General features: G+C 39.6%; 1 protein-coding gene across 1 annotated transcript in view; it reads left to right on the forward strand.

Annotated features, from left to right (window-relative positions):
- VCAN (versican) overlaps nucleotides 1-15977 on the forward strand; it is a 193032-nt gene that overhangs the window by 91075 nt on the left and 85980 nt on the right. Inside the window, exon 7 of the mRNA XM_084833608.1 lies at nucleotides 2823-5069. Coding sequence (XP_084689734.1) covers nucleotides 2823-5069 — 2247 coding nt within the window. The remainder of the gene's footprint in view (nucleotides 1-2822; nucleotides 5070-15977) is intronic.

Below are 15977 nucleotides of genomic sequence, written 5' to 3' on the forward strand. Positions count from 1 at the left end.
AGACTTTACAGATGTATCTAAATACCTCATTGAAAATAATGGCAAATGTATCCTATATTGGCCTCTCTGAGACATGACAATAAACTATGGTTTATGAATAAGCCTAGGCAAGCCTCAGGCTCTTGCACTCCCCCCTCCCTTCCCCTCCTCTGGTGCAGCCTCAAGCAGGAAATTTTGCTTCCATTTTTGACCAACCAGTACTTAGTGAGCATGTTCACACATCATGCTAGCCCATGATAGGTGAGCAGACATGCAGGGTGGGTGGTTTTGTGAACAACTCACCCTGGGTGGTTAGTGCAACCTCGAGACAATGGGGCAAACAAGCCACCATGCATGGCTTGTTTGCCCCCTTGTCCTCCCTCCCTCCCCCTCAATTCTCCACCCGGCATCCTAGGGGACCTGGCAGCAGACCCGTCTTGTCTGCTGCCAAGTCCCCCTTCCCAGTTCTGATCACAGTCTTGAACATGGTTGGACCCCTTTTTAATTATTTTTCTGATCCCATTTTTGTGCAAAAATGGGACCAGGACAATTTTTTTTTGCACTTCCCCTTGCCTGAGAAATGTGCAGAATTTTTTTAAAATTTTCGGTCAGTTATTGTGGCTCTAGATCACAGAAACCATTCAACATGAATTTAGGTTCCTGACCAATGTATGTTCAGCGTCTTGAACATTTTAGCAGGTATGATATTGGAAAACATTTCACACAGTTCAGTCCCATGTAGATCATTACATTGGCTTTCGGAGGTTGGGGGCAAGGGGGTTGTGACTCCTCACTCTGGACTGGTATGCATTTTAAAATGGGTTCCCATTATAATGGCAAGCCATTCTGGTGCAGTGGCTTCCCTCAAAGATTGGGCCATTTTCCATGCCACTGATTCCCAGGACAAACAAGTGCATGAAAAGAGAACAGGCACCATGGACAGCCATTTTAAATGAAAGCAACTTCTCTGTAATGGCTGTTTCGTATGCCACAATCTATCTGTGCCCTGTGTGGCAAACATTTTTAGTTTAATTCAGAATCATTTATCTCCATAGTAAGTATGCTAGAAGCAAGCATATTACTCACACCATTCTGTGACCTAAATATTCAAGGGTTGTGTTCACCAACTTCACAATAAAAATTTCAAGAAGATTAAAACACTGTTCTTAACTGTAACTTGGTTAATTTTTTGAAAAAGGTATCAAATGAAGAAGAAAGTTCGTTCCAACCTAAAAACATAAAGAAAATATGTGACAGATTTTTTTAAAAAAGCACAAAAACATTTTCCAGTTCCAAAAGACTTCATCCCAAATCAACTTCATTCAGGTTGTGCATAATGTAAAAGAACACATTTTTTAGGACACAGGATAGACTTTGATGTAAGCAGCTGTCGGTGAGATAATTTGCTTTCTTTCTGTATTAGATGTGGATGTTTTAGTAGGAAAAACTGCCTCATGTCTTGCATCAGAAGGAGCACAAAGAAGATCTCCCATTGAACACATGATTCAAGGAATTTAGTAATGCAAAACATCTGTACGAAGAGGGAGTTGGTTAACACTGGAAAGAGCCTTTAAAAAAACACACAGAACCATCTGTGGGTGGGTCATCTTTTTAGGCATAAGACAGATGAATTGTAGTGGATGCCTCCTTTGAGAAGAAACAACTTTAAATCCCTTTTTAGTTGAGTTCACAGACTTGAAATCAATATCTTCTGAACCATGTAGGTGATAAAGCAATGTCTAATGATAGAGAAATAATCCTGGATTAAAATCTTGTTGCAAATTGGCAAAAATCATCTGAAAATCAGTCTGAGCTCTGGCCAGCTAGCTAGAGATAAATTCTGTGCTAACTGAATATTATTTAGAAAGCTAAATCTGGAATGAATGTTGGGACTTTTGGTTGTTATGCCTAATTGAAACCTGGCACATTTTATGGGAAAAAGTGTTCTTTTTGAGTTTATACCGTATTAGGCACTAAATGTAAAATCTCTGGGTATGGCAAACATTTTCTTAAATAATTAGGATTCACTTTCACAAATAGTAATAAGGCAAGTTTCAAACAGTGGTAGACTCTTTTTTAAATTATACATTTCAATGCATTATTTTGTTATACTCTTCTGTTCTTTATGACAATAGAGAGCCTCAGTGTCTATTTGGAAAGTTAGCAGTTAAAAGTGGGCTATTGATAAGACAGGATGTTATTCAATACACATGATACCCCTCATGGATTTTGCTTTTTGATGAACATTTGGTTTAGATTCATTTTTGATTCAGGAATTACATATGTTAATAATTAAATATTTTCAGTTATATACAGTTGAGCTTTAAGTGAACTGGTTGTAAGTCTTGGATTCAGTTTTGTGTGAAAAATTGTGGTGGGTCAAGATTTAAAACAACAGCAACCATGCAGTGCCAAATGCTCAAAGAACCATTTATGGTACTATGAAAAAAGCTTGAATGTGTGTGACAGTGGCTTTACATGACTATCACAAGAGGTAAACCAATATGTACAAGAGTCTTTGGTCACTTCTATGTACAAATTGGACTTTTGTTGTTAATGCCACTCTGATAATGTAAGTATATTAATAGTCCAATCCACAACTGATTTAAAACAAATTTTGTATCGGTTGAAGTAAATGGGACTTACAGTTACTCTCTTGAAAGCATGCTCAGCAAGTATGTTTGGGAGCTAGTTGCGTGCAGTTAATATCCCATAGATAAAGGATGTGTGTTGAGTACTTATTTCTAAAAATGATTTCTCGATGTAAGATATTGTATAAGCAAACATTTCCATTTTTAAGTGTCAGTTTTTCTCATTCTTTTTTATAATTATGTTTTATTTAGGTAAGAAGAATGTATCTGATTTTACATCTGTTGAACTGAATATAACTGCAGAAAGCGGATCTGCTCATTTATTAACTGAACTGAAGATAATGCCTTCTAAAGCTGTATTTCATCCCCACATCTCTTCAGTCACACCAGAAGTGACTAAAGCAAAACAGGAAGAGAAGGTACCTAGGATCATTAGTTTACTCACCGTTCTACCTCAGACTGTTACAGATTTTTCTGATTCATCAAAAGTGACAGAATCAGATACTGTGCTGAATGATCTAGTAGTGGTCACACCTACACAACGTATCTCCAATCTTGGTGAGGAAATTTCTGAAAGTCAGACTGAACAAATAGAGGTGGCACCAATAAGAACTTCTGTAGATGCTCTACTGGGAAACAACCTGAGTGAACCTGTAGAAACAGAGACTTCTGTTACACTAACAAAGGGAGAAACATATCTTGGCATCAAGCCCACAAAAAAATCAATGGAAGCAAAAAGTGACATAAAACTCACAACAGTTGTCATTCCCAAAGAGCTGCTCGCTGATGGCAATGTGACTGTGATGCCTGATGAAAGGCCAGCAACCTCTGGCACCATTCCGGAATTAGATGTAGTTAAGGTGTCAAAGACATTCTTAGATGAGAATACTACAGCTACACCAGATGTAGTAGTAACTTCATTTGAAAGCGAAAGACCATCAACTACAGGGTATATAAAGAGCTACGAAACACCAGTGTTTACAGTAACTGACAGAACTAAGGTAGAACATACTGCTTCAACAGAATCAAAAGGGAAAGAAGCGCGTACAGTGACATCTTTAGATGAAAGTAAAGATACTACAAGGCTCATTCCAACATACTCAGATTTAAATCTAGACAGAATCTCAATTTTTGAAGTGTCCCAAGCTGATAGGAGCACAATATCCTTTACTTCTGAGTCAAGTTTTATGGAGTTACCAAGGGTTACATCCACAGTCACAGAAGTGAATGATGTAGTGACAGGAGTTCTTACCAAAGATGAAGGAGATGCGATGTCAAAGCAGCATGATGTAATATCACCTACACCAGAGATACAACAAGAGAAGACTGAAGGAACAGTAGATCAGAAATATGAATGGGCTGTTGAAGAGAGTACTGCCGAGCAGCAACCAGACTTAGGAATTCCGAGGCAAATAACAACCATTTCCCCAGCAATTGACACTGAAGACATAGCAGGCATAGAATCTATTATATTTACAGATGCATCACAGATGGCAACTCCTACTGCGACATCAAAGAAAGAACCCCATGTTTCCCTGGTTTCTGAAACGTCAGAAGATAAAATTGATAAAGACATGACTGCTATTACTATTCATACAGATGTCACAGAAACAACAACAGAAGTTATAAAAATTATTCAAGAGGAACCCAGTATTAGAGATCATGATATGGGAAAACCGGCTCCTTCCCCAGACTCTGTCACAGTGCTTTCAAAAATGCCTTTGACACCTGAACATGACCTAGCTGCTGAAGGATCTGCATATGAAGAGAAATATGCAACTACAGAGGCGCTGGGCCCAGGTATGAAAATAACAATTTATGAAACAGGCACAAAGTCTGAACTGTCTCCTGGAATGGATGCTGTCACTGAACAAAAGCTAAAAACCATTGGGGTTCCTCCCACAAAGCCAAGCATCGAAAGTGAATGTGGAGCACCCACAATCAAATTTAGAGGTCCCTTTCCTACAACAGCGATTACTCTTGTCCCTGAAAAATCTACCGATATGGGTAAAGTAGAGACTCTCACAACTCATAGCCCGGAAGGTTCAGGAACAACAGAAGAAGTCATAGGAACAGAACCGGTTTTATTTTCAGCCACTGCAACAAGTAAACCGACGGTGGGAAGTGGCATAGCCATAACTACCTTTGCTGCAGTAGACAAACTCCTGGCTACTTCAGCATCCAAACCTTTAATCACCAAAACACAGCCACCTTTAATTGACAGGGAACCTGATGAGGATACAATTACAGACATAGTAATAATTGATGAATCTATTTCTCCCATTAAAACCACCACTGATGATGATTTTACAGGCAAGATGGTAGAGCCAGAAATTGATACAGAATATTTTACATCATCAAGTGTTACGGCAGTTGTACAGCCTACAGGACAACCCACAGAGGTTTTAAAGTCTCAAGAAGAGCCTCCTACTGATATAGGGGTTGAAAGCAAACCTGACATAAAACTATTTGTTGTTAGTGTTGCACGCAATGATACAGGTAAGTCTTTGCTACTCAGGCCAGACACCCAGCATCATGGGCATTTGGTCATAGCACATATTTTAGAAAAATATCAGAACTATTTGATTTCTTGAGCAATTTTTATTCTTCACTTCTGTATGCTGTAAATAATTGTTAGATAATTAGATGTTACTATTAGTTATAGGTAATATAGATATGTAAATTATTAGCATTGTTAGATGTGGAGCAACAGTAATCTGTGAGAGCTTCCTGTCTGATGTTATCAAATCACTGAAATGAAATCCATTATATGTGGAACAAGGCATTTTAATTTCATGGCTTCCACATCATGTGTTACTACTCCTGAGTGTAGCATTGGAGCGTGTTAACATTCCATTAGTCTGTAGCTATTAACAATGGCATCTGCAGTGCTATCAGCTAAACAAAGTATAGGTTCTTTCTTTTGCTTATACGAATGGGTAATATCAAATCTGGGGAAAGAAAGAGATATTGTGTGAAATTGGCAGGTTATAATCAGAACACCCATTGTTTTGCTTTTGTTAAGTTTTAGCTGAGGGCACTGTCTGTGCAGCTTTAATCCTCTGGTTATCCAGAGAAGTCAACTGTCACTAACGTAATAAAATATATGATTATTTCTTCTGTGTTAAGAGAAGAGGCCAATGTGTCAACTGAAAAGAGATCTAAGAAGGGGTATATGTTTCTACCTCACCAGTGACATTATGTTTTGGTGTTAGGTAGAAATGTTATTAGAGAAAGTAGTTTATTGGATATCTTGCCATGTATAATTTTTCATGTATAATTCTGTATTATTGCTTTTTCATATATTCTTTCAAACTAGTAAGGTACTTCTATAACCTCCACTGAATAATCTTTTCCAGTTGTTATTCCATGAGCAAAACACCCACTATTGGCTGTATCTAGTGTCCTGTATAATGAATGAGTGTGTGTAGATTGACTTAAGGAGACTGACTTCAAGCACTAATTCATGTGAAAGTTTCAGCACAACAAAAGTAGACCCTAGCTTCACCTTATCTGTTCCTCTGTTGCCATTGGAATCCCCAAACTCCATTCCTGCTGCTTATTATTGATTCCTGAACTCTTCCACATTTGTATATGTATAAAACCCACTTGGGCAGAAATGGTGTCATTACTATGTTCTGCCCAGTGGTTAGCATAGTAACAGTTTAGTGGTAATTTATTATTTAATAGTAATTAGCAACCTTTTTCATACTGCTGTGTTTGAATTATCTGATAAATTTTCATTTTCACTGGGTAGAATTTTGTCTGGTGAGTTTGTTTTGATAGTTGGAAGTAGATGAGCTGAGCTGATGGACCTCATCAAAACGATTAAAGCATTTTATGCCAATTCATTTTTCCATGTAGTATAGTCTTCAAATGGCTATAATGGCCTGGTTTGCATGGTCATTGTGGCCTAAACAAGCCACGTAGCTTGTTTAAGCTGCAGCATGTGCCAGGTATCATTTGCCTAATTACCTGCCCGGGCACAGCTTGTTGTGTCATTCAAACCTGGGCTTGTTTCAGTGGGAAACAACCCTCAAATAACTCAACAACTGGCTATGTGATCATGCGAACCGGGTCAGTGTCTTTAAAATATTTTCAGTTTGTGTGCGAGTGTATGCTCACAAGTGTATGTATTTCTGGGTATGTATGAGGAAGAGAGGAAATCATAGCAGTATGGACATTATGGGTTGGATCCAGAATAAGCTAGTCATGATTTAGTCCCACTGAACTCAATGGGAGAAGTTAGTCATGATTAACTTTTTCCATTGTTTCAGTGGAACTAAAGTGTGGCTAATTTAGTCTGGATCCAACACTGTGCAAAAATAAAAATAAGCTCTTCCCCAAAGATAAGGTTGACCACATTGTAAAATAGATCCAATTTGGAATTGTCCTTTTCTTGATCTGATAGGGCATAATCCACTAAGAATATCTCCTGCTCAAGCCTCATGAAAGTTGCTCAAGTACATAGCTGTGTAGGAAGCATATTGGAGTTGGGGAATTATTTGAAGAAATTGCATTCCAGAAGCAATATTCTTCCAAAAGTTGCTAGGCATACAGGGGAAAAGTATCGGAATGACTTCCTTTGTTGTGGGGGATCTCAGAAGAGGAGAAACACATTCTCTGTCATGACCAGCATCAAATATGCAGCAGAGAAGCTGCCTTCCTTCTAGGTCAATATTGATTTATTTGTTTATAAAAGTATTTGTATGCCATTTTTTGGCTCGTCAAAGGATCCCCACACATAAAAACACAATACACACTAATTAAAAAACTAAGAAACAGAAGAAAACACCAAGATAATCAGCAAGGTGGGACAAGTGCTACAAATTAGAAGCTAGGTTAAATAAAAATGTCTTAGCAAAACGCCTAAAGCTTAAAAGTGAGGGAGAAAACTGAACCTCTCTAGGGAGGGAGTTTCACAACCTGGTGCTGCGATAGAGAAGGCAGCACCCAGGCTCACATCCCAACTAGTTACACTTCCAAAGGACATAGGATGCAGAGAAAGGCCTCTGATGTCAAACGCAGTGAGCAAGGAGAATTGTATGAAAGGAGGCAGTTCTTCAAATGTTCTGGTCACATACCTGGAGCCTTTTGCTAAAAGACTGTAACACAAGAGCAAATACTAACACATCTCATGGAATATGATCAGGTTTCTCAGAAAAGAATAAATAGAAAATAATCAGCACATGTTAATGTTCTCTGCCTGTGCATTTTGAAGCATGTATAGTCATGGCCTAAATCACTTCCCAGGCTCTGGGGTGAGTATGTCATATTCATGGGAAAAATATTTCAGAAACATCCTGGGAAGCCAATATGTTTTCTGAATCAGGCTTTCCAGGCCTGCATCTAGGAAATCATCATCCCACTCAATGATACCACCTAAAGTGCTCCAGATCCCTTCATTGCAATCATTCCTTTCTTGGATTTCCTCCTTTCCTACATTGCTGGTGAACCATCCTTCTGGTTCCTCTTATTCAGAACATAGACTTCCACTTGGTCTTCCTCCATTTTTGGGGGTACTAGTTTAAATCTATTACAGCCCCTGCAACACCTCTTGTTTCTGTCTTTGTTCTGTCTCTTTCTGTTCTTCAGTTTCCAGTCTTTCCATACACCTCCTGTTAAAGCGTAACAAAAATCTTTTCATACTCATATTAAGTTGACATCCTCCTGAAGATAGGTTGTGACCCTCTCATAGAGATTAATTGGATCAGTAAGCAATTTCTGTTTATGTCTTCTTCCTAGTCTGTCAGGTGGCAATTTATTATCTAGATTTAGGGTAAAGGAGGGGCTGCCAAGGAGCACATGCACACAATTCATACTGTTAGATTTTGGAATTTGTTTTACTGAATCAATCTGCAATGATTACATCATTAATTACAGCCAGTCGGATCTTTCTTCGGCCTCATTGGCCAAATGGATGTCACTCAGGAAGGTACCACATGATCCGAGTTCAGTCTTGAAGATGCAGAGTGAGTACAATGATCTAACACAATTCCTCTAATATTTATGGTCCTTCAGTGGTTCAACCTTTCCCAGCAACAGTTCTAACCAGGAGAAAACCAATAGAAAGGTTTCAACACCACCTTGGAATTTTCTGCGTTGGTAGTACATCTGAAGTAGTATGTATGAACACTTTCTTGACACTTAACTTCCTGATCTTGTCAGAAAACACATTCTTTGTACCAAACTCCTAAAGCATGGTCTATGCAAGGTGCTCTTGCTTACCTGAGAGGGCTGCTTAAGAACATGATGGTGTTCTATGACCTAGTTCTGTAACTTGGCTAACGGCAGCCTAGTATGTGTGGCTGGTTAGCACCTGCAGTAGGCTTCTTAGAAATGATAGAGGTTAAGGCCCCAGGGAGGGGCATTCTGCTTTTCCCCCCCAAGAGCCACTGTCAGAACAATACTATATCTTGACATAGCATCTTTCCAAGGGCATTTGGGGGCATTCTGCTGGCCCCCACAAAGAGTACCACAACTGCCACAGACAGCAGCAACAATGGAGGTGGGGGAGGATAAAAAAAGAACCCATCAACAGAAAGCATGCCTCCTAAAAGTCTTTGAAAAAAATCCCTGAAAAAGTGTTTGTTCCAGAGAATCGACAAAATTGTCCATCTCCACTTTTACCACCTTCTTAAAGGGCTGCTGAATTGGGGGAACATTTTGCAATAGTGTGTGTGTGTGTGTGCATGCGCGTACGTGTGCGTGCACATTTGAATGCGTATATGCCTAATTCATAAATGAAAACAACAACCCATACGCTTGTCTCCAGATTATATTTCTGATTGCTTGGGATCAATACAGTGGTTTTCCTAGGTTTCATATTACTTCAGATTCACACAATGTAATTAGATATGTGACCAGTGGAAATATATATGCTCCTATGCCATATATTTATGCCATTTTAACAATTATTAGCTTCTATTCATATGATGCAAAATTAGATGCTTGTAGCTGGCCTTTCTTCTGCCTTTACATCATATAAAACGCTGCTCAGGACAAAAAAATAGTCACAGTTATAGAATTCCATTTGTGGAAGCCAGGGGCTGATGGAGATCTGGCTGAACATCAAGCTCATTATGTCTCATTTTGGCAGCTTCACAAAAATGTCGATAAGGGAGAGAGAATATCACTGAAGGGATTAAAATGGTTACTGTTTTATGTACAAATGTGGTGGTTTTCCATGAGAAAATGTATTGTACAAGCAACCTGGGTGCTTCTCAAGAACAAATTTGAGGCAGGTGTACAAGTTAATGAGGAACATAAAGCACACCATTACTGTGGGTCATGAGGAGGTGTAGGGCAGGTGTGCAAATTAATTAGGAAAAAAATGAGTGAGCATGAGGAGACGTCCTTTTGGGGAGGGGGATTCTCATAAAAAAGGAACCATTCATGTGTGACTACTACATTGTGTTATGGGCTCTTATTTCTTTCTGTGGCACTCCATACCTTTGCCTTTGGAGTGTTGTTTAATGATACGATCCAGAAAAATCCATTCTTCCATACTACCATCTTTACATATTGTGGTAGCATCAGACTTGGTTTGGTATGAAGGGAAAATATGTGCCATTTCTATTGTAATGGATTAAAAGGAGCAGTAATGGAGAGTTATGATTCAAGGACTAGAAGAGAATGAACTAGCAGAAGAAAAAGGAACTTTTCTTCACTTATAAAGTTTTTATGAGCTGCCAAATACTGGGGATTGAGGTGAGGGTGTTGTTTAACATTGGTTGAGGTGATACCGAGAACACGACTTCTGTCTGTATCGAGAATAATTTGCACACCTGCTTCTTCTGGAGGCATTTAAAAGTGTTTACTTAGCATGCTTGAAAGTGCTTATTGGAGCCCAGGTTTCCCACCAGCTATGTCTGGTTTCTTGACCCCTCTCCTTTCGAACAGTCTGAAGTTGAGGGAACCATCACTTTCTGAATGCAACATTTTATGAAAAGAGAATGCAACCTTTTAAATGCTATTTAACATGTCATTTCTTTTTACTATGCATATTTCCTGCCTCCAAGATGTAATAAGTATGTGAAACTTCCATGAAAGAAAGTGCCTTTTGCAGAGCGTGCAGATTAATCACAACCCTTAAGCCTTAGAATAAACAGAACAAGAGTTGACATTACAACTCATACTGTTCTTTGAGGCTGGACATTATATTTACTTGCATAAAATAAGCCCCTTGCTTCAGAGGCCAGATGGCAAGCACTTAATAGTTACATGAATAATGTCTTAGATTTCAGTGATACCAGATGTGTGAGAAGCTAGATCACGAATGGGAGTCACTGGTGGCCATCAAATAGTATGTCATGAGCTCTGGCAGTGGACTGGTCATTTAGATTAGGGATGGGGAACCTGTGGCCTTCCAGATGTTGTTGCACTCCAACTTCCATCAGCCCCAGCCAGCATGGCCAGTGGTCAGGAATGATGGAAGCTATGCCCCAAGAACGTCTGGAGGGCCACAGGTTTTCCACCCCAATTTAGATATTGTATGTGAAGAAGACTTTGAAAATGAAATGGATATAGAAAAATGCATCATTTTGCCAGTGTAGCAAGATTGGGACATCTTCAAATGTGGAGTGTTTGGATCCATGCAGTTGGGTGCATATGGGCCTGAACAAGTTTGGGTGTAGGAGGAGCTGAGCTGGAGCTTGTCTAGGGTGTTTGAAACTTTAGAGTAGAAATGGAAAAGAATTTCAGGATGACCGGGGCGGGGGGGGGGAGTTTGGAAATTAACTCCCCCCACTTCAGATATCCTCACCACAAATATTCAGTTGCCCAGGATACAGTCCTGCACAACCTCAGAAGGAATATGGAAGCTTGTTTGTTTGAAAGCTTCTCCACATCAATGTCCTTGCTTGTGCAAAACTAACATAATAGGGAAGATCTCTCTCTCTCTCTCTCTCTCTCTCTCTCTCTCTCCCTTTAACATATGAAATCGTACAGTTCTTTTAGGCACTGTGTGGATTTTCTCTATCACCATGTAATTAGCTTGTCATCTTGTCTGAGAGAGTGTTAATTTCTTAGTTAATCACTGAGACAGCTGTAGCAATTCTTACATTCTGAATGATTCAGTTCTTTTTCTTCTTGGTTTTCTTTTTCATTTTTAATGAGGAGAAACGTATGGAGAATCACATTATCTCATCAGTGTAGGCACTCTAGTGATTGACTGCTAATTTATCACTGGAAACTTCCCCTGGAAATTTCCTTCCTATTGTAATGTTTGATTTTCACCTAAAGCTGGGCCAAATCTCTCTCTCTCTCTCTCTCTCTCTCTCTCTCACACACACACACACACACACACCACTTTTGTTTCTCAGGAACAAGGGCAGCATTTTTGGAGGCTTCCTAGTTTTTTCCGGTGGCCAAGTGGCTTGCTGTGATGGAGGAGTAGGAGGGTTTTACTTCTTTCTTTTACTAAAACTTATCTCCAAAACCCCCTTGCCACCACTTTAAGGGATGGCAGAGCTGCAATAAGCAGCAGCCCAGTGGTGTTCCTCATTACCAACAGAATGGCCCAGTTGAAATGACACTAGGTCATGATGTAGCATTGTTTCCAAGGGCATTCTTGGTTTTGTTTTTTTCAAGATGGCTTCCCCCACTGGTAAGAGGCTTTAACTGGTTAAGTTAATGTGGAAGTAGGCCACCCGTATTTCAAAAAACAGATGAGAATCAGAATAGGTTCAGTGGGGTGAGTGAGAACATGAGTCTATTCTGAAGTGGGCTTCAGAACTTGGCTCAACCACTTTCCTAATTATTATTTGCCTCACATAATTTTTCACTGGTATATGTGAAAGCACTTTGTTTTAAATCAGCTTATTTGAAAGATCTGTTGTTTATTATACTTGTTTAACCAAAGTTATGGATGCCTTTCTAAACGAAGTGAGCACAGGCCTAGTATAAACTCAATTAGGATTTATATTTGAGAAATAATTTTATATACTTGAAAGCGAAAATGTATCTATTGTGTTATTCCCATTCCTCATGCAAAATATGAATTGTAGGCTTGGAAATCATTCACATTACTTGCCAACCTACAGTAAACTGCAGATTTTTAAGAGCTTAAATAGTTGACTAAATGGCCTGTTCCCTTCCATTGTAAGTTGATTCTGAGAACCGTATTATAGAATGATGATCTCTCCTCACATTCCTTCACAGATACCCATAGACACTAGGAAACACATCCTTGTTACACTGTTCATAAGATATATGCACATTCTTTGCTGTTTTTGCACTATTGCCAAGGAAACCTCATGGCCCTACACACAGAGCTTAAACACGAGGTTTCCTTATGGCTCTTTGTGTATTTATGAAACAAATGAAAGGCCATTTTATTCATTGATGCCATATTATTTTTATCATTTTCATCTGAAAACAGAAAAAAAACCCTTGCGAAGAACACGCAGAGAAAGACCCATGGTATGTTTGTGCAAACAAATAACTTTTGTATTTTACACGGATGGAATTCTTAAAATGTGTTTTCTTCTGAGAGAAAAACGGTATTACTGCTTGAACACGTGGGTAGTTTGTCATCCATACCTTCAGGTATTATTGAAACTTAAATGTCCTGTCATTCTTGCAGAGAATGTTAGCTAATTGTCACCTCTGCAGAAATATCTAGACATAGTGAGAACTTTAGTTTCAAAACAAATGGGCCAAAGCTCATAAAGCCAAATTCAGAACAGATGTGTTGTTTGGCATCATAAATGTAAATAGGCTTATGTGGATAGAATGATACTTCCTTTATTTTATGTTTTAAATGTCACCTTCAAACAAATTTCAAAGGGGTGCCTGTAGATACAGTATAATCTATTCTATGGACAGCACACTATTTAGAGTAGTGTTTTGTTCTTATGATATATCCTGTCTCGTGAAACCACTGAAATTGCGGGGAACGTCCACTGCATAATTTAATGTGATTACTATCAGAGCCATTTTTCTGGCATATTAGCGCTGTAGGAGAATTAGTAAAATGAAACACCTTCCATCCTCAAAAAAACAATCATCTGTAAATAATCCCATCCAGTCCTTGTCAAGCCTGACAGGGTGTCCTAAACTCACATTAAATATTCTTTCTTATCAGCTTCAGCCAGGTTTCTCTGCACTTGTGGGTCAGGGAACAGAGCTCAAAGTGCACCTAGGGGAATTGGTGGGTTTGGGGGGCAGAGCCCCACACAAAACTTGTATATTCTACCTATGTTTTATAGCTTTACAAAAGAGATAGCTGAGGAAAAGAAAATGACTTTTCTGGCAACAAAAGCCAAAACTGAACCAGGCCATTCTTTTACTTGCTTAATTTGCAGTCCTGGCTCTTGTGACAATCAACTTATTTATTACATTTGTATGTCACTCTTCACTTTAACAAACTCCCAAGGGAGCTTCCAACAATCATAAATACAGTGTCAAATACAGTTAAAAATGCAATAATAAATCAATACAGTCAGAATCACAGCAGAATTGGTACAACAATTAACACTAAAACCACTTCAAGGTGACATACCAAAGCCCACAAGTAAGGTCTTTGCCTCGTGCTGAAATGGAGTCAGGTTTGCAGCCAGAAGAGCGTCCTTGGGGAGGGAATTCTACATGAGGTTGCTGCAGTTGAGAAGTCCATCTCACTGGTAACCCCCTGCTCATTTCAGAAGGCAGGAAAACTAAGACGGAAGCCTCTGAGCATTTGGGCTGTCCTATTTGTTTGTTTGTTTATTTATTTACAATATTTATATACCGCTCCACAACAAAGATCTCGGAGTGGTGAACAGCAAGATAAAAGAATAAAACCCTATAATTAAAACAATTAAAACATTTTAAAAGAACACATTCTGAACTTAATAAACCACAGCTGGTCACTCTCCAGGGAAGGCCACTCAAAATAACAATGTCTTCAGGAGGCGCTGAAAGTAACACAACGTTGGCGCCTGCCTGACCGCCAAAGGCAGGGAGTTCCACAGGAAGGGAGCCACCACTGAAGGCTTTTATACCTCTTCTCCTTCCTGCTTTTGTCAAGGGCATTGAACCTCTTTCGGCCTGAGAGCCAAATTCAGTTTTGGAGAAGGTCTCAAGGGCTGCTCTCTGGTGGGCAAGGCCAAAGGCAAAATGGGGTGGGGTGAAGGGCAAAGGGTGCGGGACCAAAATATCAAAAATAGCAGCAGCATATTTTAGCTTAAAGTTCTTACTGCAATAACTAAGCCTTAGGACAAGCATTTCAACCTTTTAAAATGGGAAAAACTTGCAAAAGCCGGGACATTACCCAGTGATCAGTGGCCAGGGGGAAGGGGGGGTGGCCAAGGGCTTGTGGCTATTTCGCACAACGACAAATGGGAGTAAGCCTGGCTCAAAATGTTCATAAGCCGCTCAGTTTCTATTGCATTTAGTTTGGATCATGTGTAAGACCAGTTCACTCTGTGCATGGTCAAGGAGGGGGCAGGGGAGGAAGGGTATAGCTATATGACTTGGCCCTCCAAAATAAAGATGATAGAGCGAGGTGAATGAACCAGAAGCTATTCAAGGATAAGGATTCTGATGATACACATACTGCTTGGTCCAATGTCTTGGGACATTTTGGGAGGATTTTTACCTAGGCAAATTAGATAACTGGTTAAGAATCTTCATCAAGAAAAAAAGAGAGTAATGACCTCAACTGGCAGTAGAAGAAAACCACTCATGATGAGCAAAGAAAAATATGAACAGTGATCAGTTAGAAGGCTGGCCATGTAGAGCATCTCTACACAAGCCTAAAATCCCACATTTAAAAGGGGGTTTTCTGTTTCCGTTTTAAATTCAGAATCACAACGGACTCCCTTGACATGTGGTTCCTTTCCCTCCTCCTCTTTTCCCCTCCTTCTCCCCCTATCTGAGTCTTCCATATGTTCCATTGATCTCGTTCCTCTTCTTCGGCTTTTCTTTTTCATGAAGGGAACTCAAGCAGAACACAAGCACAGTAATTTGATAGCTCATTATCTGTGATCTATTTAAAAACAGAATAAAGGTCATTTAGTGCAGGAGACACCCACAAAGTTCTGTGAGTGAGCACTCTCAATAGCAGGATAAACGCTCCATGTGAAGAAGCCCTTAGCCACCTAATGGAGGCTGCTTGTGGTATGTGTTTATTATTGACAGTGTGCTATTTAGAATGGAACAATGGGTTATATCTCAGGGCTCCTTCTCAAGTTACCTTAGCAATGCTGCCCCTTCCCACCCCAGTTGGTAAAGTCATATTATGTGGGAAGAGCCCACACTACACTCCTTCCCATACCAGCAAGGTCCCAGTTTCTGGGAAGGGTAATGCTGATGTGTAGAGGAGCTGCAGCATTCATTCCCCTTACATTCTTCAAGTTTTCCGATGCTGCTAAGCCACAAAAGTGACATAAGAAAAGACCCATGCTGAAATGGGCTGTCACCCCT

This window comes from Heloderma suspectum, chromosome 2, assembly GCF_057233095.1.
Source record: "Heloderma suspectum isolate Gila_16-S chromosome 2, 16-S_ref, whole genome shotgun sequence".
Classification (NCBI taxonomy): domain Eukaryota; kingdom Metazoa; phylum Chordata; class Lepidosauria; order Squamata; family Helodermatidae; genus Heloderma; species Heloderma suspectum.